General features: G+C 38.7%; 1 protein-coding gene across 3 annotated transcripts; it reads right to left on the bottom strand.

The window, feature by feature from the left end:
* Positions 1-5,548: 5,548 nt before the first annotated feature.
* Positions 5,549-10,218, bottom strand: LOC127974606 (zinc finger protein 85-like). 3 transcript variants are annotated; one of them, XM_052577997.1, is made up of 5 exons: positions 10,056-10,218; positions 9,152-9,308; positions 8,694-8,809; positions 7,269-7,412; positions 5,549-7,014 (listed from the first exon to the last, which is right to left on the bottom strand). In XM_052577997.1, the coding sequence occupies exons 2-5, from the start codon at positions 9,282-9,284 to the stop codon at positions 6,223-6,225; spliced, it is 1,185 nt and encodes a 394-aa protein (XP_052433957.1). In that variant the 5' UTR covers positions 9,285-9,308; positions 10,056-10,218; the 3' UTR covers positions 5,549-6,222. The 3 variants fall into 3 exon arrangements, with proteins under 3 accessions (XP_052433957.1, XP_052433958.1, XP_052433959.1); XM_052577998.1 differs by having other exon boundaries at positions 9,152-9,305; positions 10,056-10,167; XM_052577999.1 differs by lacking the exon at positions 10,056-10,218 and adding an exon at positions 9,392-9,665.
* Positions 10,219-10,304: the final 86 nt, after the last annotated feature.

Here is a 10,304-nt window from a genome sequence, read left to right as displayed (position 1 = left end):
TCAGTCTTCACGGACCTTCGCGGGGTTTAACCAGACGGTTACACGAGCTCCACCCAGGCGGCAAGGAACTCGACCGGAAGTTGAAGTCGGGTGGGGGCTGCCATCTTTTAGCAGAACGATGAGGCGTTTAAAGACTCCGTTTGTCCATTATTTATTTCTAAAGATACACGACAATGTATAAAGGGCTCCATTACCTTCTATGTTACATTATGGACCCGTACAAACAGTTTTTGGAGGAGGAAAAGCTCGCAGGCAATTAACTTAATACGGCGTACTGGCGTTACATTTTAAAATACTATACAAAATAATTAATCAGAATACTTACTCCTGCTCACTCAAGCCAAAGAACTCCCCGCTCAAGCTCGCCGTCTCTGCAAGATTAACGATGGCAGTTTGCACGCACAGCCACTTAGAAGATTTACATCTGTCAGACAGGTTGCTGACGTCGTCAAGCTTCGTTTGAGTCTGCGCGACAGAAACGGAAGTGCTAAAAAACGCTAAAAATGGGCTTCATTTGTCTCAATTGAGTTCCAATGGGGTCGCTGTGTCCATTTCTTTTACTGTCTATCGCTCCACCTACTGTCTATGGCTCCACCAATCAGATGCAACACTGTGGGATTGTGGGATTGATCAGGATTGTGGGTAATGAAGTACTTAGCCAAGATGTCGCGAATAAAAGGCATTTATATCAAAACAAGGTTAGTGCCCCATGATCCTTTTACGTTTATGTGAACATATACCATCACTTAGTACAGCCGTACTGGTTTTAAGTCTACCATGTATGGTTACGTTTTTATGGCTTATACCCCAAATGTCAATGCAGAAATTGCACTGAATTTTTACTTCCGGCACCAGCTGTGGGCGGGACTGTGATAGATACAGACGGTTGGTCTGGGAACGCCCAGTCACGTGATGTTAATTTAGCCTGTGGGGGAAAACATTGCCTTGGCGACAATTGAAATAAACGGGACAATCACGCCGAAGAGTTGCTGTGTCGTTTTATGTACCTCGAATAAACTAACAAATTATGAATTTAAGTTCTACAACCTTACTAATAAACATACAGAGCCGGAAAGGATTACAAAATGGCTACAAGCAATAAATTGTGAGGATGATCAAGAGAAGTTGTGGAATCCCAAGACTAAGCATGTGTGTGTGCAGTCGGCATTTCATCACAGGCATGCTATATTAACATCGTGTTCATTATTAAAGTTATCAAAACTGTGTAAGGTTGTTTCAGAAAGTGGAATGCATATATAATTAGCATTATCATTCTACCTTAAGCAAAACGATGTAACGTTAGCCTAGTGTCGAACATAAACCCACTTAAAAAAGCATGTGGACACGTAACAACTTAGTTTTGTGTCAGAACTTTTACACTTTCATTCATAAATTCACCCCGTCTGTGCTTGCGAAACGATTGAATCGCGGAATCCAGTCAAAAATAGAGCTTGTTGTATAAAGCAGAACGTCACGGGATTTGGCTATTTTTGAATGAATACAGCTATATTAGGGCTGTAAAATGAATCAAATATCGATATGGACTAGTGTATATGAATATTAAAGTTAAAAGAGACTACAATTGTACTACATGTCTCTGGGAATGAGTGCTCAATATGTGCATTTTGTCCCTTTCACACTCCACGTCGGACCGGCAATATTCCCGTAACATTGCCTGGTCGCCTAATGTGGGAAAGCAACCACGTCCCGGAATTGATTACCGAATTGAACCTGGGTCGGGGACCTAGTAACATTGCGGTAATCGATCCGGAACGAGCGCTGTGTGAACAAAAGCCAGATCTAATTCCGTATCGAAGTGATGACGCGCGTTATCGCGTGACTCTTTTACCGGCTGTTTTGAAGGAAGATCAACATTCGCGACGAAAACATATGTGCAAACTGTAATGAAGCAGAGATCAGTTAGTTCCTCACTTTCCGCGCTGACGCCGAGATCGTTTGCTTGCTTCAGTTAAAGTATAACGTGCCAAGCGTTGTCGAATCATACATTACACGTCACGCGCTGATGTCACGTGTCGTTACGGGATCTTCAAGGGCTGTGTGTGAAAGCACGCACATATACCGGGTCATCACTGGCAGTGTGAAAGTGCCAAATCTAGCGACCAGGGAACAATTACAGGAACACTTTACCCCTGTATTTGCCGGAATGGCAGTGTGAAAGGGGCTTCAGATACACAAGATGCTCGCAGTGTTTTCCCCCAGCTATGACTAGATGCCGACTGTATCTATGCTCTGTTGCAGCCAACCAAGCAATCCGGCGTCTCCTCGTCAGGTCAGAGATTTGCTCTCCCTGGTGCTGTATCCATTTCGGTAACCTAAAATACTGTATTCCATTGTTCCTATGCTTCTATAGTGTGAGGTACTGGAGCAGTTTTTAACGCAGCAGTGACTTCCAGGCATGGTAAAAAAAAAAAGTGCGGAATTGCGAGAACCTCCTGTACTACCGAGTTAACAACACACGTAAACAGTCACGTTTTGCCGCCAGGTGTCCTGCCAACATGGCGGAGAGGGAGGATCCCGTGGTATCGACAAGGGGCAAGGAACTCGACCGGAAGTTGAAGTCGGGTGGGGGCTGCGATCTTTTAGCAGAACTTCGGTTGCGTTAGCATTCCCATTGACTCCCATTCATTTTGGCGTCACTTTGACAGCGAATAACTTTACATCTGAGGCGTTTAAAGACTCTGTTTGTCCATTATTTATTTCTAAAGATACACGAAAATGTGAAAAGGGCTCCATTACCTTCTATGTTACATTATGGCCCCGTATAAACAGTTTTTGTAAAAAATAGGCTAACGATTGCGTCATTACCACTCGGCTCTCTGTCGCATTACCGTACAGACAGGAGGAGAAGCTCGCAGGCAATTAACTTAATACGGCGTACTGGCGTTACATTTTAAAATACTATACAAAATAATTAATCAGAATACTTACTCCTGCTCACTCAAGCCAAAGAACTCCCCGCTCAAGCTCGCCGTCTCTGCAAGATTAACGATGGCAGTTTGCACGCACAGCCACTTAGAAGATTTACATCTGTCAGACAGGTTGCTGACGTCGTCAAGCTTCGTTTGAGTCTGCGCGTCAGAAACGGAAGTGCTAAAAAACGCTAAAAATGGGCTTCATTTGTCTCAATTGAGTTCCAATGGGGTCGCTGTGTCCATTTCTTTTACTGTCTATGGGTATCGAGGGGAGGGTGCTTTGTACTATGACGACAACTCCTCACTCTCAGTTTGAAATTAATTGTATTACTTTTTAGTGTTAAAGCTTTTAAAATTTAATATTAAAAAATATCTGCATTATTTCACTGCATTATCTGCACAATATGCTAAACATAAATACAAAGTGCAAGGGTTGCACTTAGCAATGCGTTGAATAAAGTGACTAAGCTACCGCTCAGTTTAACCCTCAAACTGTATTCACTTTATAGCCCTTAATCCTGTAATTGTGGACAAATGTGGGCACAGAGGACTCAGGTGTGATCCTATTTTTTATTTATTATAAATGTTATATCACTGTCTTCGATAAAGTTTTGTCTATCCATTTATGGTGCTTTTTTTATTATTATTTTTTTTTTTTTTGAATTTATTTACCTCAAAAAGTACCATATGTTCTATGTAAATTATGCTTATTTTTATGTTTTATTTTTTAATTTTTTTAACTACATTAAAATATCATTTCAGTAAGTTCTTAGAGCTAAAACCTAAAGATGAAGTGACTTTGCTGTCACCTGGTGTCTCGTTTTGGTATTAAATTAACAAAAAACAATAATATCAATAGCCACTAGATGGCTATAGTACTTAATGGCTGCATATATAGGCTGAACTCTGTGTCGACATAATCTGGGTCAAACTCAGTCTGACTGTCCGTTTCAGATCCTTGATCCTCTGCTGACTCCAAACCACAGTTTGCCTGGTCTCCTTCCTCCCCACTGGATTCCAGGAGAATATCCAGGGTTTCTGCTGCACTAAACCTCCTTCTCATTGTGCTGCTTGCAGTGAACTGAGAAAATAACTGCCATTGCAGGTTTAGGTAGCATATGCTACATAAACGTTTTGTTTGGAAGTAACAACAAACCTTGCAGTAGCAGTTTGATCTGACTCTGAAGGTGTCAGGTGGTTGATTGGATCATACCAAAAAACATGGTCAGACATTAGCCCAGCTCTGTCATAGGCTCATTGAATGCATTGTGTGTGTGTGTCTGTGTGAGTTTTTGCCATGATGAGAATGTTGTACAGGATCAGCCCTTCATTTGTGTGTATGTTAGATATGCATTGTATTGGATCTATTAATTTATTTTTACAAAAAAAAAAAAAAAAAAAAAGAAGAATGCTCTAAATTACAGTTTTTCCCATTCATTTCTATGGGTGCCCATTTTTGACCCAAATACAAGATTAAGGAGTTTTTTTTTTTTTCACCCACTTAACATTGTAGAATTGAGTCAAAAAAATGTGTGTGTGTTCAGGAGGCAAACTTAAGAAAAATAACCAAGTCTTGTACCGCTCAGATCAAGGGAAGTATTTTTTTTTTAAATAAATCAAAATTATTTTGCCCACATTTGTCCAGAATACGGTTTTAGGGTTAAGGTGTTCAAATATAAATAACATCATCTGAAATAAAAATGTCTGCTGCAGGTTTAGACATGCTTACATCTCTATGATTTTAGATGTGGGATTCCTTTCTCACAGTCCTTGTTCTTTCAGTATAATGTATCATTAATCATCTTTCTTATTCTTCCAATGTTAATGTATTGGTTTTGCTCACAGGAAGATGATGCCAGCCTTTCTGGTGTCATGAAAAAATCTTTTCCCGCCTGTCCAGAAATCATGTTCTAGTTAATCAAACAAGCTTTCCTCAACTTATTTCAACTTTAGCTGTGCATTATGTATGCTGAGCTTTCTAAACAAAGACTAATTGGAAAGTTAATGAAAAGGAAGTTTTTTTTTTTTACATGCCCTTATTTGTATAGTCGTATTTGATATTTAATCTGTATTTTTACATCTTATATTGTACTGTTAGTGTTATCTGTATGCACCAAGGGCATGAGAGTAATGCAATTTAAATTCTCTGAATGTATGTGCTGTACATGTGGAAGAATTGACAATAAAGCAAACTTTGAAAAGGAAAAGCGGAGTCCGACTATTGCACTTAGCTGTATCCATATCCACCAATGTCCATGAACAATTTAGAGATATATTGTTGTGAAACAGATGTTCAATTTGATCTCTGTTCCCATTGCTATTATGTAAATATATTTTATAGGATTTTTTCAATAAATGCTTCACAATTCGGCAGATATGTAATGTTATCATAACCCCCAAAGTAATGTATAGCAAAAAGGAAGAAACTTTAATCTGTGATATTCATAGTTAGAGGAGTTAGACTTGATTGTAGTCCTAAATTTAAAAACTTCAACCATTTTTAAGTACCTCCTCTCCAATCTCATAAATTCATCATAATGGAAATTCTTTATGGATACACCATAAATTATAATATCAACACAAAAAAATAAATTAATCAGAAAACATTTAAAACATTTTCAATTAATTATTCAGACATTTACTTCAATCAGAGAACAGCCTTAGCTGTGTGTAACATTTAAGTTCAAGTCAAATGTCAAGTCATACCGGTAAAAAATGGAAACATTGGAAATCAAATTTAGTCCGATCTCAGAAGAAAACAATCATTTAGTAAATCTTTCCACTCACCATTGTTCACACTTTTAAAAATAATGTAAAAACAACAACACATTCGATTCATAGAAAAAGAGTAAAATTTTCAAAAAAAAAAAAAAAAACAACAACAATGTGAAGCCTTAGGCATAGACAATATAATTAGGCTTTTCTGTGGGTTTTTCTGGATGGTATTAATTACAACATGGTTACCCTACAAATGAGAATTCAGTCATGGTATGAATCCTGTTACTTTCCATTCCAAAGCTATGTACAGAGATGTCAAGATACAATGAGGCACCCAAACATGGCTAACACTGGTTAACCTTGAACTCACTACCCTTCAGGTTTCCAGTTTTCAAATAAAATGTTCACATAGTGTTGATCTCGAAGGTCACAAAGCTGAAGGATCCCCTACTATGTTACAACTTAAAATCTAAAGTGAACCCTGTCCCCACCTACATTTCTATACACAAAACCTTAAAAAATTGAATTCATCTCCTGCTGACATACACCCTTAAAATTCTCCCAAACTGAATTATCTCTTTCCAACTGGCTTCTCTTCTTTTCCATGGCTCTGTTGATGAGCCTTCAGGTTACTTTCTCTGCCAAAGCTCTTCCCGCATGTGGGGCAAGTGTGCCGGCCGGCACTATGCACCCTTGCCATGTGGACCTCCAGCTGCTCGGGTCGGTTAAAACTCTCCTCACATTCTCCACAAGCGTGAGGCTTGCGCTGCGTGTGCTTCTCTTTCTTATGTGCTCGGAGCTGCGTCAGGCTGGGGAAAGTGAGGTCACATTCAGTGCAAGGGATCTGCAGAGCTGGCTGAGGAACAGGTTTCTTGTCATCATTTTCTGCTTTATTATCTTCTGCCTTGGGCTCCTGGGTAGATTTGGCTGGGCGTCCTCGTCTTCCTGCTGTCTTCACTTCAGCTGTGGTTGGTTTTGCAGAAGTGTTTTCTGAATGGTTGGTTTCCTCGGGCCCCTCTGCTTCTTCCTCCTTCTTCTTCTGCTTTGCTTTCTTTTCACCAGATGCTCCGGCCTCATTTTTAGATGGTCTCCCTCGGCGTTTGACAGCGGCACTACCGTTGCAGTGCTGGTCACCTGCGTGGTTCTCCTGATGCTGCAGGAGCTCTGCCTCTTCTTCAAAACCCCTGCCACATTTACCACATCGGTAGGTCTTAGTGGAATCCTCTGCCTCCTCACCGTCCATGGGCACGGGGTGCTGGGTCAAACGATGGTTACGCAAAAGTCCAGAGCTTCGAAACATCTCGTTGCACTCTTTGCACACGAACTGACGTTCAGGACACACTTGCCGCCGATGTGTTGTTAACTTGTGGAAAGAAAGCGGTGCATGTTGAAATATTAAACATAGGCTTACATTTACAATCAAGGCACGTGAAAATCAACAGTACATGGCCATTCTCTCATACAATACAATAACAATGCCAATGGCATAACATTTTTAGCATCTGTATATTGTCTATTTTTTGGTAATCAAGTATTTAAGATTCTTAATACTCAATAAAAATGAGATTTTTTCTAATCAAGCATTTTCTGTTTAAATTCATTTAAAACTCCTCTCACCTCTGAGAATGTGCGGAAGCATTCTTGGCAATGCGTACATTTGAAGGGCTTGTCCTCCTTGTTGTGGGTCGACTGATGTTGGGTCAGTTCCTCAGAGGAGGGGAAGGTTCGATCGCACACATAGCATGTGAACAAAGTATCGCACTGTTGATGCAAAGACAACAGGCTTGTGAATAAACATTGAAGCAAACCAAACCAAACCAAAAAGATTTCTTGTTTGAATTTATCACTCCTTTATTGCTAAAGTCCCTGCTCTGTATTTTACAAGCTAATTTTTGTTATTGAATAGATATATTCAATAAAAAAAATATAGATAGGTAAGGGTATAGGGTATAGAGTCCCCATAAACCACATACGCAAGAAAGTATTTGTAAATTTGATATATATTATCGTGTATATATATTTATTGGTGCATTCGTTATAATAACTATATGGTGGCACAAGTCATGATATGCCAGTTCTAACAATTTACTGTTGCATCTATTATGTTAGAAATAAAAGGTAAGTACAGTGCAAATAGGTCCTTCCTCAGGAAAAAGAAAGCATCACTTCCACCTGGTGGCAAATTCACAGCTTTCAGTTTGCCAAGTGTGTTGAATAAAGCTGACACCACAATATAACTTATAGAAGTAATTTACAATCATTTAAAAACATTAAGCGAGCATTCAAAAGTCATTTTTGAAAAAACAATCAGGTATTTGGTACACAAGTATAAAAAAAAATAAAAACTGATTTTGTAGCAAAAAATGTTGGCAGAATATAAATGATAAAGTTCAACAAAATAAGAAAATAAACACGAAACAAATGTAATTAAGTGCAAAAGAGTGAAGCCAGGGATGTTTATGAGAGTCAGTGAGAACAGGAATTACATTAAATGTAATTACATTCAGCCTTTCTATTTTATTAGACACTTGATTTGGGTCAATGGAGATTTCACCTACAAAAAACCTGCTCATCTCTACGGACATCTGCACACTTCTGTGAAAGTCGGTGGCATTAGAAGAATGCTTTAAAAACCAGACACAAACGCAACACATCCTCTCTCAATTATGAGAACTGATACTAGCCAAACTAAACTCCGAAACCATTCTCGAGTTTGACACAGAAGTTGAATATTTACTTGAGTATAATATTTAGTATATTCATTTTGTTTTGATCAAGTAGATTTATTAATTTCAGATGTTTTAATCCAAAGATAATTACAAATGAGGAATACAAAAAGCAGAAGTTAAACTCTTAAGGAGACAATAACATGAGAAACACCAGCAAACATCTTCTAGAATGGTGCTAGTATCTAGACATAATATTACCTAGAAGTATGACCATATCTAATCATATCAAATGGTGAATGCTGTAAGTGACTGAAATACTCAAATAACCAGGGATATGTGTTATGGCGCTACCAAAAGTAATGCTTTAGCTAACCTGTTGAAGCTGCTGTTTATACTCTTCCCGGTGACTCTTCTTCATATGCCTTTCCTTGGCTTTCGAGTTGCAGAAAGTAATAAAACATTGGAAACACTGCAGGCTTTCATGCTGGTCTAAATCAGAGAGAGGAGGACAAATTCAACACCAGTGTGGGAGATAATGCTAATTACAAGTTTATAATAAAATATAGGGTAACATCAAGATATGAAAAGGGACAACAGCAGACTTAAAAGGAAAAAAGAAAAGTTATGCTTTTAAGTAAACTTAAAAATGATTATATTTTTGCATCCCAGCTTTTTTAAATGCAAGGACTCCATTACCACAACACTATATAAAAAAGTGGCGCAACAGTAGTTTTATGCAACAGGTGACCATTAGAAACATAAATTTAAACCGAGGTCTATCCAAATCCATTCCAGCACTAAATCAGTAATTTAGTAATCAGTAATACTCACATGACTGAATGACAGGAGGTGGTGCATGTCCCTGAATGGAGGTGGTCTTCTCAGAGGGCAGTTCAGGAGGGGCAGCAGCAGCCTCTGCTCCGCCCAATACGATCTCCTCTATATTTAGTATGTTTGAATCCATTATGAGGGATTAAGTGTACGCCTGCTGTAAATAAGATTATAGTCAATTAATCTATGCAAGTTGTACAAATACAGTATAAATTGTGCACGTATCACAAATCCAGTCACCTATTTAAAAGGCGCCAGTCAAATAATTAATTAACGCGAGAATGCAACTGAACAGTTTCTACGAGTTTTTCCTTAAGTTTTGACACGGCTGAATAAGAAAAATCACCTGAGCCACAAAAACATACAATTTAGCTGACGTGCTTCAAGTAACACACATTTGTTTCACGGATTAATAACTTAAGATCACAGCAGCCTTAAATATTGGTTAGTACTATACAAATATGGTTTCATTTTAGAAAACAGAGTTAGGAGACCAAACGTTTCCAATCGCGCGTTTTAGAGCCGCCTACCGTTTGTTCACATTATCTAAGCTATGCTAAGCTAAAGCTACCGGCTAACGAGGCCTACAGGGGCCTTAAACTTCTGCAAACCAAAGCAATGCTATGTAACTAACTAGCTAATTTCTTAGTGTATTGAAATAAGTCCCACTACCAATGCACCGAAACCGCTGTAAAAAATAAACGCTTGAACGGAGCTACGCGTTTAGCTTTTGCTAAACTGCTATAACGTTAGCCAGCTGCCGAGTTCGAGTTTAAACTTGGTGCATTCTAACAACCAAGTTCGCTGCCCAAAAGCTCTTCAAACAAAGCCCAAACGAGGGAAGTGTTTATACTATTAAGATCATTCAATTTCATTCTTAAAAATAATTTAGCTAATGTCTTACCTGAAAGAGAATAACCTTTTTGTCCGGAGGGAAAAGGCAGAAACCAGAAATGTATATAAAAATAAAGGGGGCGCAAACGTGTAGTGACCCGCTGTTAAGGCTGAAAAAAAAAAACCTGCATCACGTGCCAACGCGTCTGCTGTACTTTCCATTGTGTTCATATGAAAGCAGAACAGGTATCTAGACGACCTGTTTGTCATGCAAAACAAGTTCATGGTTTGTAAAATGATTTAACATTGTTAATTGTTT

The sequence above is a fragment of the Carassius gibelio genome, chromosome B16 (assembly GCF_023724105.1).
Source record: "Carassius gibelio isolate Cgi1373 ecotype wild population from Czech Republic chromosome B16, carGib1.2-hapl.c, whole genome shotgun sequence".
Lineage (NCBI taxonomy): Eukaryota > Metazoa > Chordata > Actinopteri > Cypriniformes > Cyprinidae > Carassius > Carassius gibelio.
This window is presented reverse-complemented; position numbering and strand designations above follow the sequence as displayed.